The sequence below is a fragment of the Triturus cristatus genome, chromosome 12, assembly GCF_964204655.1.
Source record: "Triturus cristatus chromosome 12, aTriCri1.1, whole genome shotgun sequence".
NCBI lineage: Eukaryota > Metazoa > Chordata > Amphibia > Caudata > Salamandridae > Triturus > Triturus cristatus.
The window spans coordinates 47,891,899-47,916,802 of NC_140595.1; the positions used below are offsets into that span (position 1 = coordinate 47,891,899).

A 24,904-nucleotide genomic window follows, 5' to 3' on the forward strand; every position below is an offset into this window, starting at 1 on the left:
TTAAAGGGACAGAGAGGACACTAGCATTTGATAAAAAAGCAATGCACTGCAGAAGGTCGCCGGGATAGCTTTGCCATGTGCTCCAGGGCTTTTTTTGTTATAAATACATTTCAGAAGCAGTGCATAGACACTATTACAAGTAAATCACTGGCCTTGATGGCTGATCTGAGAGACTTTGAAGACTACAGATTCGATGATGCTACTTGTTATTGTAGATGGAAGCAGAGAATCTTCTTGGGACAGATGTGCTGCAATCCAGAACTTAGAACCCAAAGAAAATGATGAGACAAATACAAAGACATTTCCCACAAAGTTAAATTATTTTATTATCAAAACTTAGAATACCTACACATTATACGAAGGGAAAATGTATTGGAGCCCTGAATGCGAAGTGAAATCCACCTCGTTGGAGATTTCTAATGTTCATGATGAGCACAACACACATTTCATCTGCAGTTGCAAACAGTTTCTTTTGTTCTTATTTTTCCTGTCTTCCTGCTTTTCATGTGGAAACTCCTCTGCGAATTATGTACAACTTTTTTCTCTGTTGAAGAAATGGAATGGCAGAGGCAGGGACACAGCTGTAAATCCCATGACCATTTACGAAGCGGAATAGAAAATCCTGTTCTCAGTTTATTTTCCTAAATAAATCTCCCATCCATGGTTTCAAATGAAAAACAGGCCTAAGAACTGCTTGGATCGTTTTCTTTTTTAATCTTTAAGTCTCTGAGGTCGGATACAATCATTAAAAATGATAGTGGTTTTACAACTTTGGAATGGTGAAGGGCATCTGTTGTCCAGAGAGAGTTATCATGGAATTGCTTCTGCTGCCCAAAAGTTTTTCTGCGTCGCTTGTTTTTGGGTTGTCCCCAAACAAATGCCCCAGATATTATTGCAGTGCAGTCTGGGTGTGACGTTGGGAGGCGAGTTGGAGGTTTTTTTCTGTGGTGCTTTTTTCGGCTCTGGCTCAGTTGAGATGGTTGAGGAGACTGTAGACCTGCTCCAGGACCACGCTGAAGCCTTGGTCTTTGGGAGTTCTACTGGCCAAAGATACCTAAAATGGAAGGAGAAAGACCATAAGATGCCCTCGTTCAGGCTCATTTAAAGAAGATCTGATGCATGGTTGGAGCAAGAGTGTTGATGTCTGAACATAAGGGGCCCTACTTCAGAAAGTTTACGCTGGCGCATAAAGAGCAGGGCACACCACTTGTGCTATTCTGCTGCCTGCGTAAAAAGAGAAAACTATTTGCACCAGGGCAAACGTGACACAAGTAGATTTCCTGTTATTTTGCTCATTATTTTGTTTTTCTGTAATGAGTAAGTATGTTTTCTCTTTTTTTCAAGTTGAATGATGGGTCTAGCTCTGAGGTACGTTCACTGAGATCTCATTAATAAAATAAGTAGCAAAAGTGCCAGGCCAGTATTTTCTTTTAGGAGTTGTTCGAGAATGAGGGTTTTATCACTGAAACATGTACAATATTTTAAGATCTACAGCACTTTCTTGGATAAGAAATTGTTTTGTTTTTTAATTGACAGATTTTCTGTTTAAATGTCCTCATGATAAAGTGACAGGTGCCTGAAACGAGTAGAGGAACAGGAATTTAAAATTTTGTATGAGATACAAAGTGTAAAGAACTTAATTTGGATTATAAATTACACACAAAATATATTCTATATTTATTTCAAGTAAAATGGAGGTTATTGAATGATTCCTGTATTTGATTTAGCAGACCGGCAGTTATGCAGTGATTTTGCAATGTTGCGGAACACAGTTTAAGGTATTCTTGTGTTGGTTTTCTCCACTCCATATTACACAAGCAGCATAAGAGCACAAATTGGTTTTGTTGTGGCGTGAGCAACCAGCGCAAAAAGACTGACCCCTTGACAGGAGTGCCATCTAAGAGGCTGAACATGGAGCGAGCCCCAGCGACAAACTGAACCTACTCTCAATTGAATCTGTGCGTCTCCCACTTGAACGAATACTGAAAACAATGCAAGGGTCAGTGCCTGTTCTCCTCTCTGTCTTGGAAATACATTCCCCATGTCTACTGAATACAATACATGTGTCAATAGCTGCTCTCCTCCCAGTCTTGGAGATGAACTCTCTGTATCTTGGTCAGAGATACCATTGCAGAAATTAAACTCTACATCCGTGGTGGTATCTATCGAACAAGGCCAAGAAAACCCTTTGGTAGACAGACTGATTCCCCTGCATCCCAATCAGTACACGAGCTGATAAAGTACTGAGCAAAGCCACAATGCAAGGGGCAGAGAGACCAACAGCACAAGAGGAGTATCTGCTGTGTAATGCCAAGAATAGAATAGAAAATGTCAAAATTCAAATTCATTGTTAGAGGGGATTTATACTGACAAGTTCATAGACCGAATTAACATTCATATATGCCTGTCCACTATTATGGGGGGAATCTCTATCCGCAAATTCTGAGACATATTCAACATTGAGAACTAACTGCTGACTATTGAAGGGCATCTCTACTCGAAAAGCGGAAAGCTACAATTAACTCTGAGATGCCACTATTGACAATTACAGGGGATATCTAAATAACAGGTTCAACATAAATCCCATGTAGATATTCCAGGAGAGCTCTACTCCAAACGTCCAAAGAAGAGTTAGCCATTACAGTTCGATATTACAAGTAACAGCTAGACAAAAGATACAAAGCTACGAGAAACACCAACAGGTCACTGCTCACCATCACATGGGATCTCCAAAGAGCAAGCCCGGAAATACAAGGACCGCTGAAATATTGCAGTTTACTATTATAGGAGATCTTTACCAAACAAGACCAAATGCCTGCTCACTCTTAGATGGGACAGTCTAGAAAACAAGGCCAGTGACACATTAGTGTCCAGGAGAAGCCTGTACTAAAGGAGTCCATAGCTAGTGTAAAAAGTTTGTTTCATTGTAGTGCAAATCTCAACTGAACAAGGCCAGGGATGGAACAGACTTCAAGACCGAACATCATTGTTGCAGGATGTAGTCTGCACATAGAGGGGCTGCCCAAACAGACAATCGAGAAACATACAAATGTCCTTGTGCAAGGACTGAGGCGGGGCATGGAACAACCATAATTGCAAGGGGTGGCAGTGAACCAGTAATGGTAAGGCAGGTTGAGCTGGATGAATTCCTTCTAGAGCATGTGGGGCACCAGCGCGACCGGAGTGCCCTTAACATTAAGACGCAATTACTAATAAACAGTTGATACATTTAAGAAGTTGTGTTCCCAAAGCATGCGTGTCAGCACACTTGTAACGTTAATCTACATCTGGGGGCATATCATAGTTATGCTCCAAAGAGGGTAACAATTATCTGGTCATGGAGCCCTGTCTACGCTTGCACATTATAAAGGTGATCGCTCGGAGGGGGGGGGGGCAGAAATGCAGTTGGAAAGCAATTTTATTCCATTTTCTAAGATCAAAACCCAGGAAAAATAACCCAGGAAGATATACTGAGGCAAATAGGTGCACTGGATTTGTGAACACAAGACATACCATGGCTGTCAGCAGAAAGTTGATGAGGACAAAGTAACGTCATATGTCCCGTGCAGGCCCATTGTGGTTTTTCCTATCTTAGCATGAGCACGTTGCTATACAAACATACTTTGCTTTGTGCCACACTGTACTTTCTCACAGAACCTGCAGTTGTTTTTGCGTTGAGCACCATAGACCAGGTCAAACAACAATGCCCCTTGTTATTCTGTTCTGGTCAGGCCCTAACACCTAGACAAAACACGCAAATGCAGCTGTTGTTTGGGGAAACGTGCTTTCTGCCATATAGGTATGCACAGACAGGAAACGACACACTTGGAGAGGGATCTTTCCAGGGAAAAGATCACAACTGCACCCGAGATGTAGAACCTTCATCTGTGCATGTTAAGGGACGGGGTCTGCTGCCAACAACCAGAGATCTTCTAATCTATAATCACTGCGCCTCTGTAAAAGGGGAGGGGCTTAGGCTACCCTGTCTTATATAATGACAGCTCCTTCTATAATTACATGGACTACCTACTATGTTTACCGTATTTGTGTTAGGCATTTTCTGACTTATTATGGCACATATACTACATACCAGAGCAAGACAGTTAAAAAATAAACATTTTAAACTTTCCTCGTGTCTGTGTCAGATCTTATTGTGGACTAGTATGAGTGTGAGTGCGAAAGGATGTATTCTGTCACCGCAATTCCGGAGAGAGTCTGGAGTGTTGAGTTCTGGGGTGTCTGATCACTTGTTCCTCTGAGTGAGTAGGAGAGCAAGTGAGACACTATAGCTAGTCAGTCCCAGGTCCATGGGTACTAAGGTGGTAGGATGAGTCAGTGCCTGCCTACTAAGTTTCTATGGTCCCACGCATAGTTCTGTGCCTATGCAGAATCCCTGCAACAGTAAGAGAGGCCTGAGTGTACCTTTAATTTATCCAAGTAGGACTGGTCTTCATTCCAAACTTCTTTAAACTTCACCATGTCGGTGGCTCCTTTGTAAAAATCAACCAACAGCATCTGCAGCAACAAAAGAACACTATTCACATGTCCATATCATTCGACCAAGAGGCATTCCCAATTAAAGATCCATCAGAGAGGTGTCATAAACACCTGCATATCTTTCAAATCAGTTCCACATTGCTAGACTCAACTAATCCCAAAATAGCAAATATCAAAAACAGCAGAGCAGCTAAGTGTTTTAATCCCAACAATGCATGTAATTTTCTAAAGGATGCACACCTTCACCTGGCAGAAAACACAAACTACAACTTTCCATTAATTTATTTATGACTACTGTAGTGCCAAAGATGTTGCCTTGTGGATACTTCAGAGCACACCCTAGAATAGTAGAGAAGTCTCCCACTGCGCTGAAAGCACTACATGGCCATACCAATGGAAAGAAATATGATATCCAAATGCTGATCATAAAAAATTCACACAAGTTGCAGGCAGATAAATGCCATTTCAAAAGTGAGGTATGTACTATTTTATGTGAGATTAGCATAAGTCTTGCCTCACCATCTCATGAAGGACATCATTGGTCAGGAAAGTGTCTTGCACATAGGTCGCTTCCACCTCCATGGGGATTCCATAGTCATTTGGCCGTTGCTGAAAGAGTTTAGAGAACAATCAAGTCAGGATTTCTCCACACAGTCAGTGTGTGGAGTCTAAGCTCGAGTCGTCCTAGAGATGTAGAGAAGCACCAACCCAACACACATGGTCTCGGCCCTGGCTTCCCTCATTCCTTTTACACAGACAAAAGACTAATTGCACAGACGGGTCTCGCCCACAGCTAGATCATGGAATATCATTGCCACAGGATGCTGCTAAATAACTAGAACAGATTATTTAAAGCTAGCTGAGCTAAAGCTTAGCTTACGGTCACCGTCTCAAGGTCATACTAACTTTTGCGAGTGCAACTCACAAAATCAACAGCTAGTATTCTTGTTCCATGTGTCTTCTCACGCCTCATCAGAGCAGATCCAATCTACATTTAAAACCCTGGAATCAGACAAGCCTGTGACCACCACTACACTGGGTAGCAGACTACCTACTCCTATACCAGACTCCAGTTTGATGTGTAATCCTGTCACAGGGGCATTGCAAACATCTTATCCCAGCTGAGGGCGGTTACCTCAGGGCTCCCACCATACATTTAACACATGTTCACATCTGCATATCTAGGATATTGATGGAGAGTACTCTACATGGTCAGGGCAGGCACATGTATTATACAGAACTTACCTCTGCAGGTGGCATGACCCAAAATGGGGCCATCTTGGACTCCATGCCTTGGTTGCCATGGTGATAAGGACCTATTTGGAGAGGGGAAATTGTTTCAGTTGAGAACAAGAAAGCTGTAAACATTATTTGAGCTGAAAGACCAAAAATGTGAGAGGGAAACTGATTTATGGGTAGCGAGCAGCATTGCTCCTTATCGAATACAACTTTTACCTGTGTGGTTCTGAAAAGGGAAAACTTCTCTAGCTCAAAATTGTTCTCCAGTTTGTAGCAGTACAGTTCTACTGACCGGAAAAGATTAAGTCTCAGAGCAGTGGGGGTACAATTAGACTGGTATAGGATTAGCAACACCTCTAGAGAGCAGTTTCTTATCCAACCCAGGTCAACAATGATTTAAAGCGGTTTCTGTAAGTTGGTAGGCAACCAGAATGAACACAATGTGTCTGAAGTGTGTCAGCAAGGTCAGGTGTCCATAGATCTAGCATACACCCTTGCAACCGGCATTCTGGCTGGAGTCTTAGCAGAGACCCCATGCACTCAACCAAAATACAGCCTGCCTCCCCATTTCCAGCAAGGACGTGCAACAAATATAAGTGGCATTGAGGCTTCAGTATCCATGCCTGCCTTGGTACCAGAATACAGATGCCTTCATATGCTCAACCAATGTTGTGAATGTTTTCACCTTCGGGAGGTCCTTCAGCGGTCGAAAGCAATGACAAAGGTCTGAAAATGTTTTTTTTTTAACAAATGCATTATTGCGTCAATATATTTCACCCCTTGGTTCCACCAATCACAGCTCCCTCACCACAAATGAGAGCAAGGCAGGGCTGGAAGCAGTTGTCACTGCCCTGAAGCTTGAGCTGGTACTCCATTTGAGCATCAATATCCTGAAGAGAGGGCGCTGCAGGGCTGAAGGGGTGACTGTGGTACCAGCCAACCAAAGAGAGGCCACGCAAGAAGAGATTCTGGCAGATCTAGGGGCAATCATAGGAAGAATGATTACAAGAAGCGCAGCAAGGTGGGTGAAAGACCATCAAGGCTAGAGATTATTATAGAACTGCTCACAAGATACAGGTCTGGGCCCACCATAGACCTGAACCCCAGGAGTGCAATACACCAAGCCTACCCGAATGCATGCTAATGATCAGATGGTATCAAAATTATGGCTACAGGAATTACAAAACCAATTGAAGCCACTAGAAAGTCTTGTAACTCCCCTTCTAGCAGAAGTGTACTATTTATAAATCCTGCCAAGTAACTTCAGAGCAAGAAGATCAGAGTATTCCCACAAAGCTACAGTAGTGACCTGGGACCACTAGTTCTGTTGGAATATGACAAGTGTACATACTTTTGGTCTATCTTGGTCAATGCTTTGATTTACATTTGAACTAACAAGGTCTCAATTGGCCGTAACACAGCGTCCAAATATCTTCTGACCCTACAATCACCCTCATCTGTCCTAAGAGTTTTTAGGCTGCCAGTCACCCTCCATCAATTGGCTCATTTCACTCAGTCAAATGCTGTAGGCACCTGTGCTGTAGGATTCCATGTCAGTGAAGCAAACAGTAGTTTTCAAAATGTGTTCACAAGTTCTGATGCACATGTTTGCTGTACTGTATGGTTTGTGACCAGAGTTAATGTTTTATTGTCCTCTCTACTCTAAAGAAAAAGAGGGTCCTCCACACCCTGAGACAATCACACCTAACTACTTCAAGAAAAACTTACCATCGATTATGACACTTTCTGTTCTCCAGAGATCATGGGATCTTTTCTAAAAGGGGGCCTTGTCAGATGCATCCAATTTAAAGATACACATGGTCCTATCTACCTCACAAAGGGTTTGCTTTCAGGAACTGGTATATCCCTCTGTATCAAATGTGGCCACAGCCAAGACCACGTGCATGTAATAGTGTTTACCATGGCTTCTCCACATTAAAGTAAGCCATGCAAACTAAAACTATTGTTAAATTGGTTGGTATATTGGGACAGAACACATGCTTCTACAAGCATACTGCCATTGGTTTAGAGCTTTGCATCACACAAATGTAATGTTTGAGCAGTCACTCCTACTATTTCTTTTAACATAAGGGTGATGAAATATAAAATGCTGCTAAACCCTGCAACACACACGCAAGCTGCTTCACAAGACACTTGCCAGGTGGGATCCTCCTGCAATACTAGCTTACCTCTTCCTCCACCGCAGCAGCCGAGTCTGCGTCGCCGAGGCTTGTGCGGCATGGAAAGGCACGCAACACTGTTAGCACTGAAGGTGGAGAGCGCATAAAGGATTAATGAAGTGTGAAGAAACCCCTCTCACATACAACTTTACATAAGAATCTAAAAACTACGGAAACTGTATTCCCAGATACCAGTGCCACTTCCACAGCATGATGCAGATATTGCATTTGAGTCCACTCACATAATATGTATTTTATTCATATTTAAACTCTCCCCCTGACTGCCTCCCTCTACCATTGTTACAATCATTAACCAGAGCACAGCAATCCCATGACCCACACTTGTGCAGCAGTTAGTAAAACCCACAGCACTAGTGAGACAGATCTTATGGTACTTACATTGGCTACTGGTGTCCCATCTGCCTCCCAGATAACCGACTACCTCACTACGCGTCAAGTGGCTGTGAAAGTCCTGAAGAGACAGATGAAAAAAGGGTTGACGTAAACTGGAATTTGGGAAGATGAAGCAAGTATTATTGTATTCAGAAAGAAATGAAGCATAAATCTCTGGTACAGGAGATCGAACGCAAGGTCTGAGTGCAATCTAAAGACACCGGTTTATGAATCGCAAATCACCTGATGTGGATGTGATTAAGGTAACAGAGCATACATCTCTGGGGAAAGGAGCAGATCTTCAAATATAGACAAACTATCGAATACAAGCTGCATGTATGTGGAGGTTGTCAGAATACCAACCCATGAATCTGCTGACGCGGACAGCAGACAGAATACACCGTCTTACCATACAGATAGGGAAACTGTTTATTCATAATCCCTAATCAGGAAGGGATAATGGGTAAAATACACTGATCAGTCATCTGAATGCAGCTCTTCAATGCCCAGTGTTGACTGCAGACTTTTTCTGCTGATTCAGTCCTAGTAATCTAAAAGCAGTGCAACTAAAAAGTGCAAAGTCTGAAGATAGATAAAGACCATCTAGGTCATTCAGTCTGCATGTGAAAGGTGAGTTTTGACACCAGTGTGAGGAGGAGGAGACACTATACAGTCATTAATACGTACCACCAGCAACAGCACATTGCTGGATATTGTCACATTGAAAGGCTGGAACTTGTTCACTGCTGCAAAGGAAGTTATCTCCACCAGGGTGTGCGGATCCCTGCAAGGCACAAGCACAAGCCATGAAACTCTACGCAGTGTGTCACATCTGTACGATACACACAAACAACAGTCTGAATCTGTCCAGTTCTCAAAGATCATTTTGGATCATGAAATGCTTGACTGACATCTGTGTGAGGTTCCAAAATGCAAACAATAGATTCGGGAAGGGTGCCTGGAAGCAGTGCAAGGTTCCCTAACGCACAGAATGGGTACAACACAAGTAACAGCAGTCACACAACCTCACACACAGCAAACACGAAAAACATGAACAGCAGCAGCAGTCCAAACTTCTCTCGCATATAAAGACCAGTTGCAGCACAAACAGAAGTTGGGCATGCTTTGTCTCTCACGCACACCAGAGCAAGCTACCCTCGCTGCATGTGTGCACATATGACAGACACCATCACGTTAATGCTGTTCCATCCTGTGTGTGTATGCATGTGTAAAGATAGCTGTGTGATGGTGCAGGGATGTGCGGGATGCGAATGAATGCGCAATAGAGTTTGTGAGGATGTACGTGATCATCTGTGTGATGTTGAAGGCAGAATGAGACACTGGGAGGAAGTGGTCCCAACAGAATACAGTAGTAAGAAGGGTGGGATATGTTCGCCGTAGGGTGGAGGGCTAGCATACCAAACATGACAGAGACATGGTTTTGTGGTGGAGGCCAGAGCACTGCCATCTTTAAGCAAGCAGTCTGCAGTTTTCCTAAGCCGATGAAAGCTTCACTTCCAGCCACAGACATTAGAACTGGGGGCCACAAGGACAAGTACTGCATATAAAATTTAAGAGGAGCAACTGTTCCAGGGAGGCAAAGCAGTCATTTACATGAAGTGTACCGGCATGGGACACCTAACCCCAATAGAGGGCACACCGGACAAGCAGAAGAGATGGGGTGATACATTTCGCTACTTACATCCATCTATTGTACTGGAAGCAACATATTTCACTGAAATGTCATTAAATTAACAAAACATAAAGAGGCTGCATGTGTAAAGTAAAAGTGGGTGTGAGTCTATTCGATACAATAGCAAAGCCACAGCGACACCCTGAGCTGCCCCTAAAACAAGTATTGGGACAAGCTGTACATTGCAAAAATCTAACCCTTTGAAAATGTGCTCCTGAGCCACACAAACAACAGTATGTGAACTACAAAGTCACTCAGCCAGAGTTAACTTGTACGCCACAGAATCTCCTCCATTACAAACCAAGTACCACCTCCTGGCAGGACTGAAATAGACTATCTCTTTTAGGCTTTGCATCCAAACTGTACACACAGAGCAAAGACGAGCAAACCATGGACTGTGCTTTTTGGGAAATCATATACTACACCCGATAAATACCAATACTGCTGGCTTCTGTACCTCCTGGGTGCAGTATTAACTCCTGAGTTCCTCAAAATGGGTGATATTGTAGCAATAAAGTACGACCGTGGGGTGTATCCGAAGCCAGAATGTTGATACTGGAAAGGTGCGTGTGAGTGCCAAGATTACTCCTGCCCTTGTGTCCTACTCTTCTCCACCGCGGCTATCGAGGACTGATTAGAGAGCAGACAAGAGAAAGCTGTTTAGGTCTGATCAAGTGTCAAGTCTGCAGGCATGCCCAACATGAGCCTCTTCTCTCAGTCTTGCAGACCCTGTGTACAATGCATTGGCATCTCTCAACGCTGGCTTGTTTCTGGTAACTCAGAAACTGGCCACTGCTCCAGTTGACTGGCCATGAATTCTTAAGGAATGAAACAATTATTGATATAGGGTACGATCCAAGAGGAAATTAGCATCTTCTACTAGAGGCATTTCATCACTCAGCTTATCTCCTAGTGGATCACGCCCTGACCACGTAGCATTTCCATACCTCTATATATATGGGCCTGAGAAGGAGAGGGACAGATCTCATAGCTGTCTGGCTAGCAGGAACATCAAAATTTACATTAAGGATGGAATATATGGCTGGTACAGAGTGCCACACTGCATGACTATGTACTCATGAAATACAATATTGAACCTATGCCTCATTTGGTTCTACCCTCGCTGACGACAAGCCTATGCCACTGTTCTCCCTCTCTTACCTGAATGAAAGATGCAGACAGGCATGTGCCTAGTGTTCAGCAAGAAAGATACCCAAGTAAAGAAACAAAAGAATCAATGTGACAGCAAAGGCTGAAAGAGGACAGTGCACTGTATGTTACCTGGAAGGATCTCTGGCTCCCAGGGTGGCATAGCGCACAGGTGTGCGGCTCTTGCTTTCCAGACGCTTCCCGTTCTGACAGTTATCTACAAGAATAAAGAGTTTTGTCTCAAAGCTCGTCAATTCCTCTTTAACACTTGCAAAGTGTGACCTGCTCTCCTACACATCCTTCAGTGTCATACCATCTAAACCTACCCAACCCTCAATAGCATCTGTACCTTCTTGCTCACTTTTAATCATCTTATCCCAGCTTCTCTGCTTCCTCCTCCAATCCCCTTGGCCGTTCTCCCAAAAACCTCATCCATTTTCCATCCTGGAATGTCCCTTCCTCCACAATAGCTGTTGGCTCTCCTTCGCCCAAGCCCTCAGACTCTCTTAATACTTTGTCACATCGAAAAATGCACATCCACCATACATTTTGCCTCCCTGTCTTACATATTTAGTCTCTCCATTAGCTGATGAGTTGCCTATTGTTACCAGTGTTCTGATCCAAGAGAATTTTGCTTAGATGTTTCTTGCTCATGTCTTCAGCCTTCTTGGTATCCGAGGTGGGCGCTTTGCCCTCTCTTGCTTCTTTGTCATCTTCTTCAGCAGCTTCCTCCTCTTCCCCATCGCTAACGGGGCTCTGTGGGAAAAAGAACTGTGTTATCGCTGACACTTAAAAGATAGTGAACACCAACCCACCCAAGGTCTTCTCAACCCTGAAACTCAGAGACATTTCTGAGACAAAAAAAGAGGACAAGACTCACTTAAGAGACAAAAATATGGGACAAAGCTCTCCTCTGCCCACAAACACAGTGTTAAGGCATCTTCCGACAAAATATCAAGCCCATCTCAGAAAACAATGGTCTGACCTAAATTCTCCTCTGGTAGAAAGCATAGTGCCAAGGTCTCCTAAAACACAGTACTGAGTCAATACTTACCTTACTGTGCACAATATTGGCAGGAACTCTACACAAAAAATGACCATCTCCTCTCTAGAAACAAATGTCTGGTGGGCTCCTCAGATACTACCATACTAATACAAAACACAGGACCAAATCTCTACACATAAATAAAACCACGTGCCGAATATTCCATAACAGAAAACAAGAAGCTGACAGATGCGGGGGCCTCAGGATGAAGCATCTCCATAGCAAAATCTCAGAACAAGACTTTGACAAGATGGCATTTGTGGATATAGACAATTGCAGCTCCCAGTCTTAAAGCCCTTACGCTCCCCCATCCAACTCCACTCACCCATTTTCTCCAAGGTGTGTAAACTCCAAATTTTAGTCCGCCTACCTCAAATACGAGATCCCAAATTGTTGCTATATGCTATAAAGGATTATTATTTAAATGTGCACATGGGTTTGACATCTCATCTTGGGGCTTGGAATCATTAACCTATTCCATTTCAGCAACATATCTACAGTATGGAAATTCCTGATGTGTAAAACTTATGATGTGCTTACTAAAGAAAGACAAAAGACACACAATTGATGGACGGAATGCAGAACAAATCAAAACATTCACTCCCAGTCAAGAGATCTGGGTTAAATCCATCATTCTTTTGCTCACCATGCCACCCCAGTTTAGACCTGGCCATATGCAAATCAGTCTTGACCCTGTGCCTTCCGGGAACAGTCCAGCCCGAACTGCCAAGCCAGGTCCTCCCTGGACCGGAAACAAGCATCCTAGGACCGGTTTCGGGGTTTCACCCCTCATCAGCCAGGATAGCTTGATTTCAGTGGCACAGTGAGCCCAGGACCCACGTCTGGGCATACCTGGAGCACTTAGGGAGAGAAAGCAAAGGACACACAATTGATGGACAGAATGCAGAACAAATCAAAACATTCACCCCCAGTCAAGAGATCTGGGTTAAATCCATCATTCTTTTGCATTGTCAGCATTCTGTCCATCATTTGTTTGCTGTAACACAATAAAGAAAGACTGCAGCTCATGCAGTAACACTGCTACCTAAATAATGATAATTTTTCTTTTCATTATTCACGTTAGCCCCTGAAAACCTTCTATGACTCAGATTTGATTTCATTTTAAACATACCAGGGCCCTGGCCTCCTCATACTTAGATACCCTCTGAGTAACAAAGAAAAGTGACAGAGAGGAAGAGGTAGGAGAGCAGATTATCAAACTGTATACTTACCACATCCATGTTTTGAATGTTGCTCTGATGCTTTCTCAGCCAGTTAGTTTTGTATTGGTCTAGTTTCTGCCCCTTGTACTTCACGGAGGCCCAGCCACACCCAGACTTCTTGGCCGGGTTCACCAACTTTTTACAGTGTGTGGCCCAGGCACTGGGAGAATTGAAGATCTGTCCTGTCTCCTGCCACCGAATCTTGCCATCGGCCAACAGATCGCCAACAAACCTCTTACCCTAAGAAGTTCAGATGGGAGAAGAAAAGACACATGAGATAAAAGCGCATGATGTTGAGCAAGTCTTCTCCTCTTTACCCTTTGTCTACCTAAATGATAAGCCAAAGTAACTTGTACAAGTTCAATCAAACCGCTCAGGGAAAAAGCAAACACAAGGAAAGGGGCCCAACCCTTTCCCGCCAACATAACATTAGAATCTTCTCCACCCATTTAATTTCTCAATTCTACTCTATTCTTTTGTCATGGCTCTGTGTATATACTGTAGCCTTAAGATAAAGAAAGCACTGCAAAATGTGCAAATATTGACAGTACCCAGACGTAGAACATTAGCAAACCCAACTATGTGTTGTTACAAAGTGAATCCACAACAGCTTATTTATCAGGTGAATATATGCAAAGCTGAATAGGCAGTCCTTGTACAATAGAAAGAATACTTAAGTGAGGTACTCACAGTTTCCATGTATTACAGAAAAATTTGCTATGACGGTTTGCAATACAGCCTAAGTACCCTCTAACAACTAGAAGGGAGCAGTCTACATGGACGTTCGAGCTTTGGTCCATGCAAGTGCAAGAAGAGTTCTGTCTCAGTTCATTCATGAATTGCTCACAAACGAGAAAAATGCTCTTTTGGATGGAAGGGACTATAGTCTCTATATCTCTATGCTAATCGTAGCAGCTAAGTGGTCCCTTTCATGTGAGACACCCTCTGCCTGTCCTCGTATTTCAGCTAACACCACCCTTCATTCTAGCAGAGAAAGGTGCATACTTTAATTAGAACAAGGAAAATTACATGACAGAATAGAAACTAATGTTGCCTAAACAGTCAGGGCTTGGATCAGGTAACATACATGAAGGTTGTATTGGCAGCAATAAATTGTTGCCCAGTCAGTCCCAACAGACATCTATTCACTGGCTTCTCTTGGAGGGGATCACTTTTTACGTCAAGCATACTGGACAGCGCATTGACTGTCTGTTGCCAGCAACAGAACATACAGGGGCCTGGAGCCCACCCATTGCTTACCATTGGTTGCCTCTCCAGTCACTCTGAATTGCCTGCTTATCTGCATCCCAGCTTGTCAATCTTGTGTTTGTCTTTACTATGTGTCTGATTGGCTAGCTTTTACTGCTTTATTTTCAAGCACAACTTTTTTGGGGGGGTTAAGAACTCTATAGGAGTGCATGTGCTTTCCAGCTATCACTCTTATGTACTTATCTCACACTGCACTCTAGGCAGCTCTTTGTCACCAGTGTCATTTTACTCGCCTCCCCTACATATTGAACTTCCATCGTATACTTCCCCTATTGCTTTCTCACCCATGTTCTTCTCCCACCTGCTCTACAATGCTATTTTGCCTGTTGCTTCTTCCTCCCACCCAATCCCCTGCATTGCTTCCCTGCACCCACGCCCTTTTTCCCTTGCCCATTGCTACTCCTCTCCACCCTCTGTGTTTCTCCACCTCACCTTCTCTCTCATCTGTTACTTCTCATCTCTACTCTCTGTGTTGCTTCCCCCTGCCTGTGTCCTTCTATCACACCAGTCCCTTATCCTCCACACCCCATCCTCTGTGTTGCTTCTATTACATCTCTCCCCTTCAGCTTGCTACACTCCATCTGTGCCCTCCGTGTTGCTTCCTCCCATCTGTTCCTCTGTGTTGCTGTACCCCACCAACACTTCCAAAATAAAGAAAAATGACACATTCGCACTACCCTTTTAAAAAAAAAATATTTACCGATCTACATTGGCAAATAAAAAAACATGCATGGCATTTTGAAGGCGCATGCATCAGTGGTGCCTGTGCCTACAAATTGACACAACTGCTCCGTCACAGAACCTTTACTTACTATGTTTTTTATCCATTCTGTACACCATCTGGGCTGCTGTACAGCATAGCTAAAAATCATTGGCAAATCCAATAGGTCCCAAAGGCAAGCTCTATAGGCTTTCACAATACGTGTTTGGGTAAAGTGGTCATTCAGTCCTCTCTCATAAGAAATCCATGCCAAATATATTACATTTAACCAACTGTATACGTATTTTAAAGCTACAAACCTACATAACTATCGATAATATCTTCTCTTAATTGAATGAAAGGCTCTCAAATTTTTGTCCAAGCTTCTGAACCATTATGGTTTACAAAATTCACAGCCTAGCTTGGCAGATGAGATGTCACCAGTGTAGTTTTCTTCTGCTAAACTTTGCACGATTTCATGAAGCGCCACGTGTGTCCACGCACTGTTCATAACCAGCACCCCCACAGCCTCACCAGGTAGTGGATGGACAGTACACCATCGCCCGGCTCAATCAAGGCATCCTTGAGTAGCACCCGCAATGTGATCCCCCGCCGAGTCAGGATACAGCCTCGCCCACTTGGCACCACTTTTACGGGGATCTCACTCTCATGGTCCTCCATGCTAGTCTCCAGTTCTTCCTCCTCTTCCTCTGGGCCTTCCTCTGCCCCTGGGGACTGCGAGTCCATTGCTAAGGAATCAAAATCACCAGATTGCTGTTGAAGGGGATTCGTCCTAGAGGGACTCCTGCACAAGAAAGAAAAAAACACAACAGGAGAGAAAGATAATGAGCATAGCAGGTAAAGCTAACATAAATGTTCCAACTATTCCGAACTATCTTCACCTGCAAGTGCTAACAACTACTCCATTTCTACTTTAGCTACTAAACCATTTAAATGTTGTACTGTGTTGCACCCAAAAACCTGTGTTAGTCAAAAGAGAGGCCGGATTATGATTTTAAATTTTTGTCTAAGTCTCCCATTTCACACCTATCCATGTGATTCCTGCCTCATACTGTCATTGTGCTTAAAAGGTCCCTTACGGAAATTTCTGATTACCTTCTATTCAACCTGGATTAAAAGGGCTTGTCATGACTAACACAAGAACAACAAACCTTCAGTTGTCATAGGTTTAGGGTGAACAAGACCATCTGGCACACTCCAGATGGGGAGCTGCAACGTGGGTGGTTGATCCTTTGATTGTATGTAGTATTTAGTAGAGCAGTAATTGCAGATGCTTGTCTTCCCACGCATTCCGCGTGAGAATAACACCGGTACCTGAACACATGACCTATCCCACCAGACAGATGTAACATGTTGTGATTCTGTAGTTCACTGGCACAGAGTAGGTACATAAGTGGGTAAACATCTGAGGTTTATCTTCAATGCAGCCACAGGCCAGCTCGCGGACACCACTACTTTTGCATACATGCCAATAGACCCCATTCAGGCGGGAGATTACCAATTTTTCAAGCTAAAAATGTCTTTATTTCACCTGTCTCCCGCCTGAAATTGCATTTTCTACAATAGAGGTCAATGGGGAATTTTCATTCTCCCGATTCTTTACTTTAAATCGCCAACGTCCCTGTTCTAAAATGTTGGCATGTATGCTTTTGTAGTGGAGAGAAGTGAGGCCGCAGCTTTCCGCTATTAATTTTAGGTAAGTATGGCACGTACCTCACCTCTAACACCAACCTGCCGTCCTTAGACGGACTGCCTAGGTCCTCGGAGGATGACCCCGCAGGTCTCTCTCACCGGGCCGGCTTCTGGGCCGAAAGCAGTTGGTAGATTCATGCGAGCGAGACCATTGTTGACATACGGACATACGCCGACGATAGCCACCCTGCCTGTACCCTACGTCACGAGCGCCTTACCTCCACTAGCCTTCGTTCACCGTGACGTAATGGGAAAGATGCAAAAGAGCCAGTCACAGAATAGCGCGTACTGCGCCGGCGCTGTGTGCAGAGGTGCTAAAGAGGAAAGAATAACCGTCATCATGTACCGTGGCTCTGCCGCTCGCATGCTGCCGTCTTTTACACTGTCACTTATGGACACAGGCAGGGTTATCTCCCCTGCTTTCACAAACAACCACGGACCTGCTCCGTTTCGATGACGAAGAGTGTTTCCGTCCGCGAGGACAGCGAACGTGACGTCCCGTTAGGAAGCTGAGAGTGTGACGTATTATTCCGTCCGCGAGGACCGTGAACGTCACTTCTTGATGGAACGCTGTGTGTGTGTTAACTGTTAGTCAGTCCGCGAGAATAGTGACCGTGACGTCTTCGTAGGAGCGTGACGGTTTGCCCGTTCGATGACGGGATGTCATTGTTGCTCCTTCTCGAGCACGTTGAGCGTGACGTCGTGAGAGGCCGTTGAGTGTGTCTGCGGCCTCCTCGGCGACCGTGAGTGCTGGGTGCGCCTCCCTCCTCGTGGACGGTGAGTTTCAAGGGTAAAGGCCGCACCCAATCCTTGTCACGGCCACCGTTTCCCCTGCTGCGGTTTATTATGTCTATGTAATTAATTCTGGGTGTTGGAGTTGCAGTGTCCTCCTCTCTCCACCCCTCACTTTATCCTCCTTTCTGGGAGCCTCACCTGCCTGGTGCAAATAAACTGTCCGATCTAGGACAAGGCACCATGCGGGCCTCCGGGCTTTCAAAACTGGCATTCTAGGGCTCCAGTCCACTGGGGAAATGCCTGGTGGAATACAATTGTGAGTCCGGCCTTGTCGAGATCGGTTAATTGGAGGTGAAAGAACTAGAAATAGTACTTTCGATAACGTCTGTGAACAGTGCATCGCGAAACACTAAATTCCTTCTTAACCAGAATAAACATACTTTATAGCTTAGGCCTCAAAGAGTTTTCAATTCTGCTAAGAAAACGGGTGAAGATTAGGCTTCTCTTTCTTTACTCAAACTTGACAGAAGCAAAGTAACATTTTTGAAAAACTACAACTCCTATGACTCTACGGTAGATAAACTACTGAAACCGCAAATTATAACAACTACATGAGTTTGAATAGTGATGACACCATCTTGACTGCCTCTTTCTTTGCAGTGACTTGGCTGTAATGCTCTAGTTTGAATTCCACTCATTGGACGTAACTGATTTAAAAAATGAATGTTTCCTTTAATAGGCATTCAAGAGGGGGAATAAATAAAAAATAACCTACAAGTGAAGTGAAAATGTTTATTGTTCAGTTAATAAAACTTACAATAAGACACATTTATACAAATTTCATACTTATCCATTATTAAACCATTTTTTTTTAAAAAACAACCAACGTGAGATAAAATTCATCCCACAGTAAAAACGCTCAATTCATCTAGTTAAAACGTAAAAAAAAAAGGTGTAAAATAAATTTTGATAACATCGTCTACCAACTGTTTCTTCTTTTCTATAATACCCCATTTAATCTATTCATTGCTAACTTGCTGCACATTATGAATAAGACTAACCATCCCTAATATGTGGCATGCTGAGGATCCTAGATACTCCCCCCCCCCCCCCCCCCTCATGAATCAATGGAATAAGAAACAATAAGCGCTCTTACTGGGCACTATTAGCCATTTCCTCTCCCTGTAAGCATATCTTCTCTTATAATTGCAGAGGCGACATGTCCTTTCGCTACTCAGCTTTTTCCAAGTTGGTGTGTCACTGCGAAATTGCAAACTGCCGAGCTGGAGTCTCAAGAACTTCAGTTTAGCAGTTAGACCATTCAGGTCCCCTAGATAATTCTGTGGGTATAGCTTGCCTCATGATGCAATTACTATCCACCCATGGGATTTTTTCGCCAACGCCTCTATCCAAATGTGAAGACATTTTCTTATTGCACCCATTGATGACTCTGTTAAATGCCGCCTGAGAGAGGGGTAAGGCCCATAATTGTTCTGCCTTGAATGTAGATAAAGCCAAATTAAAGTATTCATGTGCCTCTGTGTGTTTGCAATCACTTATAGCCCCCCCGGCAAAAGTCATAAGTGTAGAGTTGTTATCGCTTCTAAGATTATGGCAGAATTTCAAATATACCCCTAGGCTATTTCGATTCTGTCTTTTAAGCCCAAACTCTAATCGAATTTGTGATGGTGATGCCTGTTGAGGGAGATTAAACAGGCGACGGTAGGTACCTGTCACGAGCTTATCTATTATGTTATCAGCCTTCCCTCTCAAGATCTCCACACCGTACGTCAAAGATGGAACATGTTTGACTGACATTACTTGTAATAGTGGCTTAAGGGACAGCCCTTTTAAGTTGCTCCGGAGGGAAGCAAATGCTGCAGTTAACAAATTATTCCTTCTCTGTAGTGCCGCACACTGGTTCTTAAATGAGCCCCTCACGTCTAGTATAACACCCAAGTATTTTTTACTCTAAAACCAATTCCAGCACTGTCCCTTCTATACTCAGTATTGGGTGAGCTTCTATACCCCTTGACACCAACATGGTTTTTGTCTTTTTTTAATTTGACCTTTAACCCATGGGACGAGGCATAAACAGCAGTTTCCGTAATTAACCGCTGCAACCCCACCTTTGTATAGCTCAGCTGAACAATGTCGTCAGCATACAGTAAGTGGGAGACCTTGAAGCCAGCCACCAGCTAAGAGTGTGAATTAATGATATTCAAACCCAAAGAGATTTCAGCTAGATCTAGATTGAGCAAGATTGGGACCAAGACACTACCTTATTTCAAACCATTTGTTAATATTTTGTTTTTAAACGGTTGTGCCCTGGCCCAACCTTACACTTGTCCAAGTATTCGTGTACAACAATTAACTCTCTCACAGAAGTTTAGCCGAAATTCCCAGTTTTGTTAGCTTATTCCAAAGAATATTCCTTTGCACAGTGTCAAAAGCAGAGCGAAAATATATAAAACACAAATGAAGAAAGCGACGCTTTGCCAATTCAATTGTATGTGCTAGCATTTGAATATTAATAAATAACCCATGCCTTTGATAAACCCAGTGTGATTTCTTGGCAGCAGGTTTTTGAAATCCACCCAAGACGTTAGGTCTGCCAACAGGCATTAGGCGTAATACCTTGCCTCACACTCCATTAAGGCTATTAGCCTATAATTGGCGGGGTCCGTGGTTAGTCCAGCTTTATAGATCAGGGCCAGAATTGAGCCCCTCCAGTTGTCAGGAATTTCTTCGCTCACCAGGATCTGATTAAATAGTATTGTTAGTTTCTTTGCCCAATATTGCGCATTTTCCTTTTAAAGAGCTTGGGGGAGGTCATTTGGCCCCGGAGCACCATCCCTGCGGCTGTTGCTAATAATTTTCTCCACATTTTTAAGATGAAGCTCTGTCTGCAAGATTTCCCTTGTATCCTTACCTGTTCCTTCTTCAGAAAGTCTAATTACTGTATTTGTAACCCCTGACATGGAGCCCAGATGCTTTTACCAGGCTTCTTCAGATATGTTTGATGTTACTTGTTGACATTTTCTACCAGTGGATTGATTTACCAGTCTCCAAAACTCTCTTGCATCTTTACGTTTGGTGTCAAAATGGATTTTACACCAGTACTGATCTAGCTCGGATTTTGATCGGGCCCACACTGCTTTTTTATAGAGTGACCTTAATTTTGGTAATGGCTCACACCGGACACTAGTAGTCGGGTTATTTCTTAAGACCGTCAGGGCGTGATTCAATGTCCTTTTGGCTATTTTGAATTGCACTGAAGTCTTTTTAGGTAATGAAGTGGCAGCTGATACTCTATCTCTGCGCTAAACTAAGTTTTTTCCACTAGGCACTTTGCAAATTGATCCCACTGGCTCAATAGAGTTTGGTCTATATCATATAAATCTTCCCATAATTCTCTTGCTTGGTGTTCAGTTTTTTCTATGCAGGCTACCGACCATTGTAACGTTTTATAATTTTGTCCTGTAAGCTGACCTATCTCTAAGGGTAAATGATGGTGTAAAGAGAGATTTAGGTTAAAACTGATCAATTGTGGTTGATGGTCACTTCCAGCCTGTTACCCAATTTATAGCTTATAACCATATGGTATAATGGCAATGATACCAGAGAGTAGTCTAGGACTGCTTGGGATTTTGCCGAGTGGTGAGTCGGTTGTGCCGGAATATCCGTAGACTTCCGGCCCATCAGTACTCGTAAGCCGTGGTGCTCCAGGTTACACACTGCATCCTTCCCCATTCTATCAGTTTGATGTTTAGGGGCTTCAGACACCGGAATATGCCACATTTGATTGATAACAACCAATATTTGATTCCTAGACATCACCTGAAAAAGGTTCATATTGAAGTCTCCTGACCGGAAAATCAAAGGAACTGGATTAATTGCACATGTGTTAATATGAAATTCAATATAATTTCCATAGTTTCTTTTGTTTCTACTTCTGATGGGGTGAATGTAAGTGTTTATTATCAGTAGGGGGGTCACGTTCACTGGGAAAAGGGACCATACCATAATCGCTTGTATGTTCGTATGATCAATTCCGACCTCTTCAATTTTAATATTATGGTCCACTGTTACATACAATGCCAATCCTCCTGCAGCACACCCCATCAATTTTGTTTTAATTGCTGGTTTGCTATAACATAAGTATGCTGGAAGATCAATTTCCTCTTGAGCTCATGTCTCTTGGAAGAGGACTATGTGATATCTTCTGATGAAGGTTAGGAACTCCTAATCTATCTTTACAGACAATCCCTCTTTATTCCATGAGCAGATGTCTACCTTATTCACTTTGTAGTCAGGAAGTTGACCTTTTTTCTGTCAGGTACTTGAGTCTTTGTACTGGAATACAGAGCACCCGGGAGCCAAGACCAGTCAGTTTTTTGGTGTAGGCCTTGGCTCACTATGACCTCCTTGTCGCAGTTTACTTTCTGGGGGGCTATGATGACACTAGATGATGACATTGACTGGCTCCTTGCCCCCTTTAAAATCGAAGTTGTCACCAATTGGCACTTATTCTTGCAAGTTAGTGGGCTTTTTGTAGACTTTTGGCGTCTTTTTAACTCTCCTTGGAGTTCCATTCCACCCTCCTCTCCTTTCACCTTGAGACGAGTTCCACAAGTGTCAGGGTGAAGAAACTGTGGATAGGCTTCCTCCTTTTCCCTCGTCATTTCTATACCCCATTTTTCCTTTTCTGCACATTCTTTGTCGGCTATGGCAGAGGTAGCCCACGTAATCAGTCGGTTCATCTCCTCCCAAGTTTGGAATATTTACAAATCTGACTGAGTGAATATCTGAAGACTTAATATGGTTTAGTTTCTGTATTTTATTTGGCCATATGTATCATAGTCCCTCTATTTATTCTGTCAAAAGGCCCCCTAGGTTTATATTTAGGAAAGATTGTCACTTTACAGAGATTGCCAGGCGGGCCAGAGCAAGTCGACCTTTGGCCTTGCTGTAGGGTACAAATTATTACCTGCTGAGTATTTTTACCCTGCTCTGGTCCTAGAGTGTCTTGTGCGGAATTCCGTTTTTGCCTTTTTTCTTTTCTGTCCTCATTGGAGTGTAGCTGTTCTTTAGAAGTTTGTATTTTACATTCTTTTAAAGACAAGTTGTGTGTTTCACTGATCATTGTTGTATTACATTGCACTGAGTCTGCCAATATCTTTTGACCAAGAGGGTAACTATCTTGGAAGATTCCTGATGTATCTGGCTCCTTTTTCCCAAACGGGAGTCAGCTCACTGCCGTTGGGTCTGGCCCACTTGTCGGCCCTTTTCCTTCCATGTTAATTTTTCCTTTGCTCGTGTAATCGTCCTTTTCACCTCCTCATCTTCAGTGCCTTTCCCTGCTACAGGGGCTTTTTGCATTCTTTCTCGGAGCTCAGCTGACTTTGCTGCTTTTGGTTGAAATATTAACTCCTTTTTTCCTGAACTAGCATGGGCTAACACCCGTTGGTTCTGGTCCCCTTGTCGGTCCTTTTCCTTCATCGTTGGTTGATCTTTAGCTTGTGTAAATGTCAGTATGTCCTCATTTTCTTCAATACCTTCCTCCACTACTGCTTCTTCTTGCTTTCTTTCTAGGAACACATCAGACTTAACTGTTTTTGGGTTAAAAAAAATAAATTTGAATACAGCTTCCCATGATGTCCAATAGGGGACTCCACAGCTTTTTTGTTATGACTTTTCCTAAGCCTTTTGAGCTGTCTCTTCGAAAACATTGGTAGCTTAGCCAGTTCTCCTGCGCCGCTCTGCTACTCCTACCCAATGGTCTAGGAACCGATTGTGTGCCGTACACTGAGATCTGAGTTTTTGACCAGAATACTTTGTGCGGATACTTCGACTTCCTTCCCCTGCTGTGAATTCTCCAAGCTAGTAGTCCCCCCCCCCCCCCCCAAGGCCACCCCTGCTTTAGATGGCTTTCTCAGGTAGTTTTTCTTTCCTGTCCCTCTCCTGTTGGTGTTAATTTGTCCTGTAGGGGTCGTCGTAGCTGTGGCATTTTTTAACTGCCCCTTAATCTCTGCAAGGACTGTATCAAGCATCCTAGGAAGTGAGGTCATTTTATCCAAAACTTGGCTACCGGTGCAGGTAAAAGTGGACTGTGCCTCAGACTGCGCCCTTTGTATGAGCAAATTCAGTGTTCCAATTTTAGTATTGATTTCCGTAATATATAGTGCCATTGCATTTAGCAGATCCACCTGGAGGTCTAACTTGCTCGATTGGTATGTCAGGGCATTTACTACTGATTGGAATAAATTGAGCAAGATCTCCCAGGTATTACTTTCGTGACCTTGTTCCCTGATAGATTGCCTACTTGGGATGTCGGCTTGCGTGCAGATGGCAGGGGAGCCCGATAAGGGGGTTCCAACTAAGTTTAAACCTGTTGAATTTACTATCTCGCCCTTAAACTCCCTCTGGCGTAATGAATTAACATTATCTTATTGAACATCTTTCTCTGGGGATGATGAGTTGACTGATTGGCTTACTATAGAGTCAGTTGCGATTATTTCCAGGTCTGATCCCCATAGGGGGGGCTATACCATCTAGATGTTTCATATTCATCTTGGGTCTGGTCATGTTGTAGCCCGTGTGGTGATGCACCTTGGCGCTGATCTGAATGACCTGTCTGAGCAGGGGGCTTTAGTTGGCTCCTTACCCCTGTTCGGAGGTTCGCTGGAGAGTGGAGATATACTGTTAGGGCCTGCTTCCTGAGTTACCGGCGTTGCCTTTTGCAAGACCCCTAACTCTGCTATCCTTCTTCTCTCGTGGCCGGCTGCTACTTGTAGCCCAGGTTTCCCATTTAAAAGAGGTCTTTGTGTTTAGACCCACCAGAGGGGCAGATGCATTTGTTTCCTCCTTTTATTTGAAAACTACATTAGAATTCAATTTGGAATTTTCCGACAACTGTGGCTGTATCTGGCTTTGTAGGCCACTGAAATGTGTATCTTTTACGATATGTAAGTAAAGCATCCACCGGATTCTTCAGAAAGTCAGTTTTCCTCAACACCTTATTTTGTATGTAGCTTGGTGTTGGGGTTTTAGCAGGGAAGAATACTG

General features: G+C 43.4%; 1 protein-coding gene across 2 annotated transcripts; it reads right to left on the minus strand.

The window, feature by feature from the left end:
- Positions 1–301: 301 nt before the first annotated feature.
- On the minus strand, positions 302–17,361 carry MPND (MPN domain containing). Of its 2 annotated transcripts, none has more exons than XM_085638764.1 (13): positions 17,320–17,361; positions 15,923–16,193; positions 13,429–13,659; positions 11,760–11,907; positions 11,284–11,368; positions 8,997–9,093; positions 8,316–8,388; positions 7,926–8,002; positions 6,545–6,713; positions 5,743–5,813; positions 5,017–5,106; positions 4,423–4,515; positions 302–1,054 (listed from the first exon to the last, which is right to left on the minus strand). In XM_085638764.1, exons 2-13 carry the CDS (start codon positions 16,133–16,135, stop codon positions 968–970), a joined length of 1,434 nt encoding a protein of 477 aa, XP_085494890.1. In that variant the 5' UTR covers positions 16,136–16,193; positions 17,320–17,361; the 3' UTR covers positions 302–967. The 2 variants fall into 2 exon arrangements, with proteins under 2 accessions (XP_085494890.1, XP_085494889.1); XM_085638763.1 differs by having other exon boundaries at positions 17,128–17,326.
- Positions 17,362–24,904: the final 7,543 nt, after the last annotated feature.

Coding starts and splice junctions, on each gene's coding strand:
- MPND (XM_085638764.1), bottom strand. CDS start 16,135: ATGGACTCGCAGTCCCCAGGGGCAGAGGAAGGCCCAGAGGAAGAGGAG. Junction 5,107..5,742: donor GGGTCATGCCACCTGCAGAG/GTAAGTTCTGTA, acceptor AAACTCTTTCAG/CAACGGCCAAATGACTATGG. Junction 4,516..5,016: donor ATGATGTCCTTCATGAGATG/GTGAGGCAAGAC, acceptor TTGTTGCTGCAG/ATGCTGTTGGTTGATTTTTA.